The sequence below is a fragment of the Candoia aspera genome, chromosome 1, assembly GCF_035149785.1.
Source record: "Candoia aspera isolate rCanAsp1 chromosome 1, rCanAsp1.hap2, whole genome shotgun sequence".
Classification (NCBI taxonomy): Eukaryota; Metazoa; Chordata; class Lepidosauria; order Squamata; family Boidae; genus Candoia; species Candoia aspera.
Genome location: NC_086153.1, coordinates 192,471,938 through 192,486,859, shown reverse-complemented (window position 1 = coordinate 192,486,859; position 14,922 = coordinate 192,471,938). Strand labels below are relative to the sequence as shown.

The 14,922-nt window shown below is 37.3% G+C and overlaps 1 protein-coding gene across 1 annotated transcript in view; it reads right to left on the bottom strand.

The window, feature by feature from the left end:
- Window positions 1-2,338: 2,338 nt before the first annotated feature.
- LOC134507489 (neurabin-1-like) overlaps window positions 2,339-14,922 on the bottom strand; it is a 63,988-nt gene continuing 51,404 nt past the window's right edge. The window contains exons 17-18 of the mRNA XM_063318158.1: window positions 4,749-4,937; window positions 2,339-2,813 (exon numbers count right to left, since the gene is read on the bottom strand). Of these exons, the coding sequence (XP_063174228.1) occupies window positions 2,646-2,813; window positions 4,749-4,937 (357 nt within the window). The 3' untranslated portion in view covers window positions 2,339-2,645. The remainder of the gene's footprint in view (window positions 2,814-4,748; window positions 4,938-14,922) is intronic.

Here is a 14,922-nt window from a genome sequence, read left to right as displayed (position 1 = left end):
TGATTAAAAAGGCATCGGAGTGGTCCTAACTTGAATAGGAGCAGACAACCTGTTGTATATTCAAGTGAACGTTATCAGAGAATCCCACTGGAGCATTCCAGAAATATTAGGTTATGGTTTATGCTTAAGAGAAGCTGCATCATTACTTGCAGACCAGATTCTTGCTGTATACAGATCATGCTATCTTCTTGCACAGTCCACCATATGCAATCAAATGCTAGGTTCCATTATGCTTTTCTTCTTCAGTGAGTCTTCCCCTAGATCTCACCCTCAACACTTAGTACGCTTCTCCCCACTTAGGAGTAGACAAGCCTTCAGTAGTACGAAAAACTGCCTGATCCATTTTAAGATCACTACAACTCTCCCTGGACTGAAATCAGGCTGTGTACAACAGCCACTAGACTTAGTGCCCCTCTACCTGCCCACCAACACCTCCATGATCAAGAATCTTCTCAGAATTGTCTGATGTCATCCCAAAGTTTTAAGACTACCCACTTCTTGTGACTTTGTACCTGCTGCCTCTCCCATCTCCTATGCCCTACAATAATAATTCAATAGTACAGAACTTCTTTAGGTACCTGCGTAGTCGCAGGGGTATGTCTCTCAGTTGCAATGGGTAAAAAACTGACATAAATATGTGAGCAGCCAGCAAGCTGCTATGGCAGGGTGCAGGCTCATCACAAGACCATTTGAAAAATAGGACTGAAAGGAACTATAATGAACCTTGGGAATTGAAGGGGTATTTATCTTCATTTCTCCTCATTACTGACTGCATACTAGTATGTCTGATTCTTCTTGTCCGAGATACGTTTGCTGAAATTAAAGTAGACCCTAACTCAATGCAAGGTGCAGAGTATCTTTTCTCCCTGGATTTTGTTTTAAAAGTGTGTGTACATGTAACGAACAGGGAGAAATTTCATCCCCAAATGTTCAAACCTAAAAAGAGTAAATGGAAAATATAACTCTGATCTATCAATCAAATCTAACCTGTCAATTTAGGTGGTGGGCAATCAGAACCCAGGACAACCAAACACGTACGCAGTTTAATTATTCAGATAGTAGTTATCCTGCAAATTAAATCAACAAAAATATTTTTCATTTCTTGCTAACTTCAACTTTCGTTTAACACTTCAGTACTGGATTGGCTCATAGCCTTCTGAAATTTCCAGTAACAAAATTTACTGCAAATTCCAGTGTTTTGTATGTAAGTAGATCTGATTTTCAAAGGCCAGATTATATTTACCTTGTCCCCAAGTGATATAATAAAATACTTGTTCTATTTTTAACTTAACTTTATGTCCATTCAGGAGGCAGGTTGTTAGAAATGATCCTGTTTTAAATAATTCTTCAGATTGCTTATCATTCAGTGAAACTGACTGAAACCCCAAGCATATACTTCTTTGATAGAGAACTTCCATTTCATGAAAGGACCATTTCTGACCTAACAAAACGACCCTAGCCACAAAAGGACCCTTAATTTGGGTTCTCTGCACTCAAGGTCTTAGTGATTTTTTTCAATAGCCTGCCTATTAAATTAGATTATAGCATTGTACAACTTTTTCTCATAAGAGATAATAACATTCCAAAATTCAGGTTTCTTGTTTTTGAATAAAATTTATTCAATTTCTCAAAAGATGACACTAATGACACTAGATAAGTGTATTCTTCTAAAAAGATAGTGCTGCTGCTCAGTGGCAGGTTCCATTGTGATTTACACCATACCGGAGAACAAATATTACTCAGGAAAAGGAAGACATGTTTAAGTCTACAGTGTAATTATATACAATGCAGAAACCTCGTGTTAATTTAAATGGGGAGAGGGAGTATTTCCATCTGACAATCTTAAATCTGGAAGACCAACAGCATGTAAAAATTATCAAAAATATAATTTGGTCCTCAAACATTTTAAGTAGGAAACCGTTACGCATTCTGATCTTATTTATCACACGTACTATAAAAACCATTGTATACAAAAGTATATAAAAGATAACTTTTGAAGTCATGCTTAACATACTCAAAACTTAGAAAAGCTTACTTTAGAAAATATTAATGAATTATATTATTACGATGCTTTGAAATTAAAATGAACTCTGAAAAATACAGGATTGTAAACACTTCATTACATTTGATTAAATTAATTTTCTAATACTTTTTAAAACTTAATTTCTCTCTATACAATACTATTGGCAACAAACTATCTCCAACAGAACATAATGACCTGATAGCGTCTGTTCACCAGATACCACTGTTCTATTGTAATGTGTATCACACCTTGTTTTTAATAAATTGTATATGCCATTTCCAATGACACTTCAAGGAAATTAGCCAGACACGTATATACATATTTCTTGCAAAATAGTTAATTTAATATCCATTAGTACAAGTTAATAATCTAAATATAAAAATTGAAAATATTTTAATGCAACCGTATAAATGGGAAAGGACTACAGAAATCAGAGGAAACCAAGTCTACTATTGTAAAATTACCATTTTCTTCCCTCCATTCATAATTATACAGAAATATACAGTTGTTACACTTTTTCAAGCTGAATTCTTATCAAATAAAGACAGTGAAGCATTATGTTGATATAGCTCTACTTTAGCTCCAGCTATAGCAGAATAAAGTAGTATGGCATCAAATCATATTAGCAGTTTGATTCTACAGCAGCCACCAATTTGCCAGTTCTCCGCACTTCCTTCTCTTTCTTCTGAAATTTTTCTTTCTGTTTCTCTATTTTTTCTTGCGTTTTTTTAATATCTTTAATTTTTTTCTTTATTGTTGATCGGTCATTTTGACTGGATACTCCCAACACCTTTCAAAGAAAAGTTATATTGAAACAGAGCAGAATGCAGCAAAAAGAAAGTCCTTTATTGTGGCATTAACTTTCATAAAAAAGAGTTCAGTACTTCAGCATTTAAAAAAAATCTGTATCAGCTATAGCAGAAATTTAAAAAGCCCAGCTTCTATGAATTCCTTTACAGAATAAGCAGTAAGCAATATTATTAAAGCCACTAGAACAGAACTCCTCAATATGTGGGTGATATCCAGTTCTTTATCACCACTCTGGGCTGAATGGCAGATGAGTTAAACTTCTGACTAGTGCCTGGAGGCTGTCGGGCTGGATGGGGAGAAACAGGCTCAGACCTAACCAAGCAAGATGGAGCAGCTATGGATTCAGAAACCCACGACCTGATGGGACCCTGGGGAGAGGAGACTCACAGTCTAGGTCAACTTCTGGACTCACGGCTCTTGCTAGAAGATGGAGGTCATGGCCTAGAAGGCTTTTACCCAGCTTTGGCTTCGGGAATCATTTTATACAGAGTTTCTGGTGCCAGAAATGGTTTCTGTTGTTATTTTACAGTATTATTATTTTTATTATGGTTTCTTATTTTGTACATCCCAAGAGTCCAAGTCCTGGACTCTTGGGATGTACACAATACATAATGGGATTTACTTATACCTCCAGACTGAGGTGGTAAGTAAATCCCACTATCAGACAAACAAAAGTAGCAAACCTACTTGCATAGTTTGTCATGACCATCTTTACATCCTATTGATTTCAAAGGGACTTATTCTAAGTCTAACCAAGTCTGGATTCAACTCAATGTACTTCAGTGTAACTAAAACGCACTGGACTATGGCAAATCTTTTCAGAATATTTCTCCTAAAACAATCATATTAATCCTTTAGGATCTAAAAACCAAATGACCAGTTCTAAAAGCATGTTCAAACTTTGTAAATAGCAGTAGCTTTTTATTACCATGTGCAGACTGCTGCAAACTCTGAGGGAGCTTTCAAAAATCTAATTGTGGCACACAGGATGGCTTTTTAAAGGGAAAAAAATGAGATACCATTCAGCGGATACATAAGCAGATACTGTAGATGCACCAAATCAGGTGTAGCAAACAGAAAAAAATAGGATTCTAATACCTCTTCAGTCATCAAGATCACTGGCTATTCTAACAGCAACTTCTGTAATAACTTCATAGGACAGATGCCAAATTAAAAGAAAACCCATATATACCATCCTGTATTTCTTAAAATGGATAGATGAAATCAGAGTAATGTTATAAACAGATGTAGTATAAATTTTAATCAGCAGATGGCAACCTCTGATAAGACTATAAAAGCATTTTGACTTTTTTTAACACATTACATCATGCACTTAAATTCTCTCTTTCAACCCAAATAAAAACTTTAAATGAATGTGTGTAGATTATAATCCTATACTGTTTAAAAGTGAATAATCCTCACTGAACTCCGTGAGACCTGCTTCTGAGTAGACTTGCCTTGAATTGTTTCCTAGAGTTTAGGAAGTAAATCCTAAAAATGATCTTACAACGCAATCCCGAACAAGCTGTTTCCTGAGAAGACCAACTGAATCAAATGGGGTGTATTCATTGCCTAGTAAGCACGTGGGGTTTGCCTCCTTACGGAATGTAAAACGTTACTTTTAATCATTTGGGGAAATACACTATTCAATACATTCTTTTGTTCTGACACAGAAAGGGTATATAGAATCTAAAACAAACCACAAATTAATATTATAAATCCTAGGTAGGGAAGGAAGGAAGGAATAGTCTCAGTAGCACTGTACTACACTATTCTGCAAGTAAAATGTCCACAGGTTTAAATACAATGCACTGTTCCATCCGGCATTTACTAACTATGGTAAAAATCCTGCCCCATTATAATCTATATTCCTACCTTAACCAGAATATGGATTTACACAGAAGCATGCGCTTACCTTCAATTTCTCACTATCAAGCAGCATTAACTGTTGCCCATCTACATTCTTGGCTGTAAATTCTGAGATGTACTGCTCCATGTTCATTCCCATTAGCCAGTGGCAGACCTGCTGTGTGGTCCATTCAGAAATGGGCCTGTTGTGCCACTGGTTTTGTTTTCCAGCGGCTGATGGTTCATCATCTATAATCTGATTAAGAAAAATCAAATCAATCAGTTTTCCCCAATAAACAGTAGTTTAATTCTACTGAATTTGAAAGTAGAAAAATAATTAGCATTTCCAGTGTTTAAAATCTTAGAAGGCTTTCACAGTGAACTTAACTTGAAGATTTGAAATACATGCTTGCATCCAAACAGGTTTAATCATTAGATTTCTGAGACCATTCCTTACATTGTCCTCCATATAAAACGTTAACATCTTTTGAATAGATGAATCAGTTACTCTTTTGAAGTTAAATGATGGCATTCCACACTGTTTTTATGTACATGCCAGCAAGAAGGGAGCACCATTAACACAATGAAACATGACTTACGTTCCAAACCCTGGCAAGAGGCTGTTGTACTTCCAGAAACAATTTGATAAATTACAACTGTTATTAACTTCACTAATTATATGATTAAATTGGTGAAATGCAGAAAAATAATCTGAAATTAACGGTAAGAACCGTTTAGGTTCTGATCTAAGAACAGAACGATTATTGAAAAATCTCCTTTTATATGGTTCTACATTGCAAAGCGTCCTGGAACTTAAAGGTAGACCAATTTAAAAAGTAGAAAAAAACCCTTAATGAAATCTGAAAACACTTTTGTATCACTTGACTTAGACAAGCAATTTCTGTTAATTCAGTGGACGGGCCAAAGGAAGCAATTTTTAATGCTCAGCCTGAGTTATATATAAATAATTCTATCTTGGTTTTAAGATAGAATTAATCACCATTTTTTTAAATTAGAGAATTGGTTTGTTTGCCCTAGTTTGTGGTATCTCATGAAGGTGTTCCTAAGGGAACTACAGAGACCATGTTCTTCGTCACTATTACCACTTCTGGCAACAGTATAATTTCTATCCAGAAATAAAGGGGTGTGTTTTCTAAAAAATGGATACAATCTTTGGCTAAAGAAAACACTCTTTTATATCTTATATTGTCTACTGAGCACTACACGGTTCATTTTCTAGGCAAAAAAGAGAAGTATTACATCAAAACATTGATCATGCATTTCAATACTCTTTCAACTCTGCTGAGATCAATATAATTTCACCTGCCATATAACCCATAATATTACTTTACATATTTCTCCTACAGCAGATTATATTTATAGCAAGTAACTGATAATTAGATCAACACTTCTGGTCCTGGATCTTCATCCTGTTTCCTAGATACTGGCAAACCACTATTTTAGTTTGCATGTTCTTTCTGGACCAAGGTATGTTGTTTATTTCACATTCACTACATAAGAGGAAGACTGAAATATTTCAAGTTTAAACTCAATTACTGTATTAATCTCTGTGGCCCTGCTCAGATTGAACTATAAACTAGCTTGTACATTGCATTAAGCCATAATATGAATAAATAGGAGTTAAAGCACAGCATACTTTACTCAGATCACATGAGCTGGTATGTCTGGCCAACAACAGCTGGTTTCAGATACTGGCAGGCATCTGGGTACTGTACACTTTTAAAGTATTTTTGGTTGCCATGGCTAACATGTTGCAAGATGGGAGTTAAACTAAACAACTAGTCCAATCCGATTTTAATTTATTGGATGAATACTGCACTACCATTATTCAGGAGTTCATTACCAAATTTCAGTATGTGCTGCAAAGTTGGGAGAAGCTTGGAGACTATAAGCTATAGGTTGCTTTTCCCTACTTTAGTGTATTTAGCAAACCAGAGTATCCAGTTTACTTCTTTTAGAGAAAAAAGGCGTATCTTTAAAACAAAACGTGGATGAAACCATCATTTTGAACCAACCAAAATCAACTCATGTTTCCAACAAATAAAATAAACAGCCAAACATCATCAAACTGCTTTAAGAACACAAAATTCTTAAGACAACTGGAAGACACAGACACAGGGAAAACTAACTATTTAAACTCCAAAGCACAATTCTAAAAAGAAGCCCAAAGATCGAAAAAAAAAAAAATTGCCAGCAAAAAGTTTTCTATTAGAGTAAACTACATGCAGGCTGTAAGCCACATGAGGGGCTAACACTTATCAGTGAAAGCTGATCTTTCACCACGAACAAAAACAAAACAAAAATCCTCACTCAGTCCTGTATAATTTGAAGATGCAATTTCCCACTTAGAAAAAAAAGTCTTCATAAAGATTCTAGAATAATTTCAACAGCTAGAATTTCCCTGTAGTCCAAAGACTGAAGAAGTATCTTAGCTTGGAAAACAGTAATTGAGAACTCTACATTCGGTTAGAAATGCCATTACGTGTCATTCACATCAATCCTATCAGCAGCATCCTTATGAACTACACTGGATTTACCAGCGGTACTCAGAATCAATAAATTATAGATTAGGGCTGCAATTAAAAAATGCTGTGTTTATTGCATCCGTGTTTTCTTCTGAAATATCTTAATCATTTCAAAGATAGATTTTCTAAGTGAAGATTTTATTTTTATATAGATTATAGCATTTACTATTTATTTAAAAATAATTTCTAACGTAATTGATAAAATATCTATAACTTCATTAAAATATTTAACGAACACTTAAATACCAACATTTTCTGTATTTAGAAATACATTTAATAAGTGTGTCTTATTTACAAAATTCCACAGAAAATAATAATTATAATATTGACAAGGAGAAAAATATCATGTACTGAATTAAACAGCAAACTAAAAACTGGGTAGGATAACTATTGCCCATGATTTTTATATTAGGCAAACTGAAACAAGGTGGTCTGAACTGTGACATCAACAACACACACAGACACACTGAAACTCACCTCATCTGAAGAGAAGGTTAAAGTGTGTGAACGCCCTGAAAGATTAGGTTCTGTCACTAACCCTGACAGATCACAACTTGGCTTGCTATGATATGAATCATCTATGACAATTCTACTCTGCAAACAAGTGAAAATAATGTTTTGTTAACTTATCCCTTGGAATAAATCACAAGGAGACATAGTACCTTTTAAAAAAAGTAAAAATAAAAAAGCATCTACTGTATTTAACAATAGCATTTAGATAGATAGATAGATAGATAGATAGATAGATAGATAGATAGATAGATAGATAGAACTACCTACAATGATATTCACCATTTATACAATCATTTAGACTATCACCTCCCAACTTACAATATATAAATATTGGGGTTTTATCAGCTGTAGTGGAGAAATTCTTTCAGGAGACCAGGATTACTGGCAAAGTTATTTCTTGAGGCCAGTGTTCATCTTAGATAAGAACTTTTAAATGTCAGTTGAAAACAGAGATTCCACCAGCAGGATTGGAGACTGGCCGTTTCCAAGTATGCAAAGGAGAAGCCATTTGGTTGGTTGCCCCTTCCTGCTGCAGCCATTTTATTTTGGAGTTTCCTTCGAATTCTCAGAAATGTATTTTTACTGGGTTGATAAGAAGTGTACAAATGGGCATAGGAGAGAGAAGTCCTTTCTCCTGAAAACGATATTAAGATCTAAGTACTTTGCTCAAGTCTCATGGGAAATGTGTTTTTGGATTTTTCCTTTCACACCATATGGCTATAGAGATACATTTCAAAACAGTTCGGATTACAAATTTGAGTATTAGTTTATTTAGCCAGAATGGTCATCCAAAAAAGAAAAAGAAAAATGCATAATTCAGTTATTTTGTAGGAAAATTAAATATATCGTTATAAATGGGTAATTTGTATGTTTAGTATTAAATATATAAGCCATTTGATTCTATTGTTAAGTCTGGGTGGCATACAATATGTTTAAAATAATGCAATCAAGATAGTGGAAATGTCTGGAAAAAAAATAACAATGAAATTTCACAAATCAAACATCCCACTGGGGTCCATCACCCACTCTAGCCCAAGGTCTAGGGGCAGAGCTAGGTCTTGAGGGCTTGTTTAAATAAGGTCAGAGTGGGGGCCATATAAATCTCAAGGGGGGGGAATATTGTTTCAGAGAGCAAGTGCTATGAGAGAGAAGGCCTGCTTCCTATGTCCCATCAGGTGATACTGTCTAATTGAGGGGACTTGGGGCATACCCACTCTGCTGAATCATATAGGATGGGCAGAAACTACAGAAGATAGACAGATAACTAAGCCCTATGCCAGCCTTTATAGATAATAACTAGCACACTGAACGACACCCAGCTTACTAGCAACCACTGAAAATCAAGAAAGTGGTGTTAGGTGGGCATGCCGTGGCATGCCCAGCACTGCCCACGCCACTGCATTCTGGACCAGCTGCAGTGAGTGGTGTTCAAGAGCAGCGTATGTACAGCACACTGCAGTAATCCAAACATGAGGTGACCAAAGCATGGGTGAATGTCTTAAGGGCCTCCTGGTCCAGATATGAACACAAGTGGAGCACTAGAAGAATTTGTGTGAAAGCCATCTTGGCCACAGCTGCCACCTGCCCTTTGAGTAGGAGCTATGAGTCCAAGAATTCCCGCAAGTTATGCACCAGTCCTGAATGAGAGAACATTTGAGAGCCAGTTTGGCCTAGTGGTTAAGGTGCTGGGCTAGAAACCAGGAGACCAGGAGTTCTAGTCCCAACTGAGGCATGAAAGCTAGCTAGGTGACCTTGGGCCAGTCCCTCTCTCTGAGCCCAACCCACCTCACAGGGTGGTGGTTGTGGGGAAAATAGGAGGAGGAAAGGTATGTTCCCCGCCTTGAATTATTTATAAAAATAATAAAGGTGGGATAGAAAATAAATAAATAAAAATTAAATTTCCTGATCTAGGTTGTCCAAATAACCCCAGGGTTAAGCTTAAGCTTGTTTCTCTCCATACAGATCCTCACAGACTCCAGACACTGGGACAAGATCTTGATGACATCATCTGGTCAGCCAGGGGTTGATATGTACAACTGGGTAACTTGAGAGAGGGAATGAAATGACAAGAAATAAGGAAGGATAACTATTTTGATCCTAATTATGCCTGTTAAAAATCTAGGTGCATACTTGTGTACTAAGTGCAAAATACTTAGACTGTGTTTATTTATTTTTATGTCTATATCCTGCCTTTCTGCCAAAAACAAATTTTTGGCCCAGTTTGAAATACATTTAACTACTTATTTTCTCACTATTCCAGGGAAATAATGTGTAGAAAAGAAATAAATATTAAATCCAAATATATATCATAGCTTCTATGAGGTGAAATATATGTATTTATTTCGCTACCTAATATTTCATAGCCCAGAGACACTGAACCTCTTTAAAACTTTTAAGTCACTAAACATTACATGTTAGTACAACTCATTTAGTATTTATTATTTTGGCTGCATTACAAACAAATACTGTTCAAGATTAATGTTCAGAATTACCAAGGGAACAGGTAGCTTAACTGAAATAAGACTGCCTTATTTATTTGTTGTTTATTCGTTTAGTTGCTTCCAACTCTCCGTGACTTCATGGACCAGCCCACGTCAGAGCTTCCTGTCAGTCGTCAACACCCCCAGCTCCCCCAGGGACGAGTCCGTCACCTCTAGAATATCATCCATCCACCTTGCCCTTGGTTGGCCCCTCTTCCTTTTGCCCTCCACTCTCCCTAGCATCAGCATCTTCTCCAGGGTGTCCTGTCTTCTCATTATGTGGCCAAAGTATTTCAGTTTGGCCTTTAATATCATTCCCTCAAGTGAGCAGTCTGGCTTTATTTCCTGGAGGATGGACTGGTTTGATCTTCTTGCAGTCCAAGGCACTCTCAGAATTTTCCTCGAACACCACAGTTCCAAAGCATTGATCTTCCTTCTCTCAGCCTTCCTTACGGTCCAGCTCTCGCAGCCATATGTTACTATGGGGAACACCATTGCTTTAACCATGCGGACCTTTGTTGTCAGTGTGATGTCTCTGCTCTTAACTATTTTATCGAGATTTGTCATTGCTCTTCTCCCAAGGATTAAGCGTCTTCTGATTTCCTGACTGCAGTCAGCATCTGCAGTAATCTTTGCACCTAGGAATACAAAGTCTTTCACTGCTTCTACATTTTCTCCCTCTATTTGCCAGTTATCAATCAAGCTGGTTGCCATAATCTTGGTTTTTTTGAGGTTTAGCTGCAAGCCAGCTTTTGCACTTTCTTCTTTCACCTTCATCATAAGGCTCCTCAGTTCCTCTTCGCTTTCAGCCATCAAAGTGGTATCATCTGCATATCTGAGATTGTTAATGTTTCTTCCAGCGATTTTAACTCCAGCCTTGGATTCCTCAAGCCCAGCACGTTGCATGATGTGTTCTGCGTACAAGTTGAATAGGTAGGGTGAGAGTATTCAGCCCTGCCATACTCTTTTCCCAATCTTAAACTAGTCCGTTGTTCTGTGGTATATCCATCGGATATTGGCAATTTTGTACCTAGTTCCTCTGCCTTTTCTAAACCCAGCTTGTACATCTGGCAATTCTCGCTCCATGAATTGCTGAAGTCTACCTTGCAGGATCTTGAGCATTACCTTACTGGCATGTGAAATGAGTGCCACTGTTTGATAGTTTGAACATTCTTTAGTGTTTCCCTTTTTTGGTATGGGGATATAAGTTGATTTTTTCCAGTCTGATGGCCATTCTTGTGTTTTCCAAATTTGCTGGCATATAGCATGCATTACCTTGACAGCATCATCTGGCAAGATTTTGAACAGTTCAGCTGGGATGCCGTCATCTCCTGCTTCCTTGTTATTAGCAATGCTTCTTAAGGCCCATTCAACCTCACTCTTCAGGATGTCTGGCTCTAGCTCACTGACCACACCGTCAAAGCTATCCCCGATATTGCTATCCTTCCTATACAGGTCTTCTGTATATTCTTGCCACCTTTTCTTGATCTCTTCTTCTTCTGTTAGGTCCTTGCCATCTTTGTTTTTGATCATGCCCATTTTTCCCTGGAATTTACCTCCGATGTTTCTAATTTTCTGGAAGAGGTCTTCTATTGTCTTCTTCCACTTCCTATTCCTATATACTCAAGTCTCTTGTCCTTCCTATTCTATTGTCTTCTTCCACTTCCGTGCATTGCTTGTTTAAAAATAATTCCTTATCTCTTCTGGCTAACCTCTGGAATTTTGCATTTAATTGGGCATATCTCCCCCTATCACTGTTGCCTTTTGCTTTCCTTCTTTCTTGGGCTACTTCTAGGGTCTCAGCAGACAGCCATTTTGCCTTCTTGGTTTTCTCTTTCTTTGGGATGTATTTTGTTGCCGCCTCCTGAACAATGTTGCAAACTTCTGTCCATAGTTCTTCCAGGACCCTATCTACTAAGTCCAGTCCCTTAAATCGATTCTTCACCTCCACTGCATATTCCTTAGGAATATTAGTGAGCTCATATCTAGCTGATCTGTGGGTCTTCCCTAATCTCTTTAGTCTGATCCTAAATTGTGCAAGAAGTAGTTTGTGATCTGAACTACAGTCAGCTCCAGGTCTTGTTTTTACCAACTGTATAGATGTCCACCACCTTTGGCTGCAAAGGATGTAGTCAATCTGATTTCGGTGTTGTCCACCTGGGGAAGTCCATGTATAAAGCCATCTCTTAGGTTGTTGGAAGAGAGTGTTTGTTATGCAGAGTGAGTTGTCTTGGCAAAATTCTATCAGCTTATGTCCTGCTTCATTTTGTTCTCCCAGGCCATGCTTACCTGTAATTCCAGGTGTCATTTGACTGCCCACCTTAGCATTCCAGTCTCCCGTGATGAAAATAACATCTCTTTTAGGCGTGTCGTCCAGTAGGTGCTGCAGATCCTCATAGAACTGCTCTACTTCAGCTTCTTCAGCATCTGTGGTTGGGGCGTATATTTGGAACACTGTGATGTTAGATGGCTTGCCCTGAATTCGAATTGAGATCATTCTATCGTTTTTTGGATTGTATCCAAGCACTGCTTTAGCCACTTTACTATTGATTATGAAGGCTACTCCAATTCTTCTGTGGTCCTCTTGTCCACAGTAGCAGATCTGGTGGTCATTTGATGTGAAGTGGCCCATTCCAGTCCATTTCAGTTCACTGATGCCCAAAATGTCTATCTTTAATCTTGACATCTCCCCAATAACCACATCCAATTTGCCCTGGCTCATAGATCTTACATTCCAGGTTCCAATGGTGTGTTGATCCTTAGAACATCGGATTCGCCGTTCACCACCAGCACCGTCGGCCGCTAGCTGTCCTTTCGGCTTTGAGCTAGCTGTGTCATCACGTCTGGGGCTAGTTGAACTCATCCTCTGTTCCTCCCCAGTAGCCTTTTGACCATCTTCCGACCTGGGGGTCTCATCTTCCGATGGTATACCGACATATCTCTGGTTGTACTGATCCATTTAGTTTTCACGGCAAGAATACTGGGGTGGATTGCCATTACCTTCCCCCAGGGATTGCATTTAGTCTGACCTCTCTGTCATGACCTTCCCATCACGGTTTAGCTCATGGCATCGAGGTGCTCAAGCTCCAGCACCACGGTAACGATCCATTGCTGAAGGCCTTATTTATACTTGCATTGAAATCTCAATCAGTGGGGAGTTGAAGAGCAATGAGCAAAGGTGATTAGACACACGCTCTTTAAAGCTGCTTATATTTTCCTTGAAAAGGTCCAGCTTTTACATCAAGAAACTTAGCATGAGAAAAATGTGAACAATGAATTTTACCCAATGGACTTAACAACATAAAAAAAGAGTATAACTAGTTCTAACAGCAGCTAGCACAATACATCATAATAGACCATCAAATCACTTGTTTAATAACTTGCAAAAAGCACTTGCAAGAAGCTTACTCATGCAAGATGAATTACAACATGGGATTCAACATTCACACAACAAAGTGTTTCTACAAAGTACTATTTCTTTGTGCTAGCTAAATGATCCCATTTGGTATGACTCAACCAACTTGTATTTCATATTTCTTGCATTAATATATTTAACATGGTACAAATATGAACTAATCTGGATGGAAAAAGGGAAGTGCCAGCCAGGCACTACAATGGGGGCATGATAACTGGGGAAGGGGACCAAATGAACAACAGTTTGTTTTGCATCCCACAAGACTCTTATACATAGTTAGCCATGAATGTATACGTTATACCAATGGACCCAGAGAATGGTCAATCTGGATCCAACCCATTATTGCTTCACTGATGGATTACAAACTGCATTGGCCAAGTTCACACCACATACGAAGTCAAACGAACACTATATTATGGTTTAGCTAAGCCTTAGGATATGTGAATCTAACCAGAAAGCCACTTTCCTGATTAATTCACTCTATTTTGCCAGCTGACAAGCCATAAAGACAAGTTTTCCTGAGTGAAAGGAAACTGTTCAGCCATTTGTAAGCAGGCATAAATGGGTTAAAATTCTGTTCGCAAATATTCTGCAAGTTTCCAAGGTATGAGAAAAGATCTGTCAAAGACAAGACAGACAAATGAAGAAAGCACACTCAAGATTAGCAAGAAACTGAAATAAAAAATGAATCTTTAAAAGAAAACCAAACTACAGAAAGATTTACCTGCTAAATTTGACATTATCACAAAGGAATCAGAACGCAAGCCTATAAACATTCTGTGGGATATAAAACAAAACACCAGACTAGATGATGACATAATTAGATTTAGCTTTGGAATAATTACTTTCTGTAGAAAAAAAAAAAGCATGCGGCTTTTAATAGCTTTAGCTATTTATTTTTTATCTAAATGTCAGTTCTTGATTTATAGAAGTAATATGCAAGAGCCCTTCTCAATGATACACATTTCAGCAAATTTAACTTAACCTATTTTTATTATAACAGAAGAATCCCGCTGTCTTCCCTGTGTCACTGTTTAAGGATTATTAAGAGTTTAGAGGAAAAATTTACCTGAAGTCTAATCAAATGTACTGAACAATTTTATTATTTTCAATATGTTGCTTGTAACTCAACTGAGAAAGTTGGAGGAAGAGTTGATAGAAATTTCCTCAGAATGATATAGCCGTCACTGGTGTCAAGCAGCATATTGATTAGTAAGATTAATTAATATTGATTAAATTACTGCAGCAGGCAAGAAGTGAGGCCACATATATCAAGTTTCTGACCCA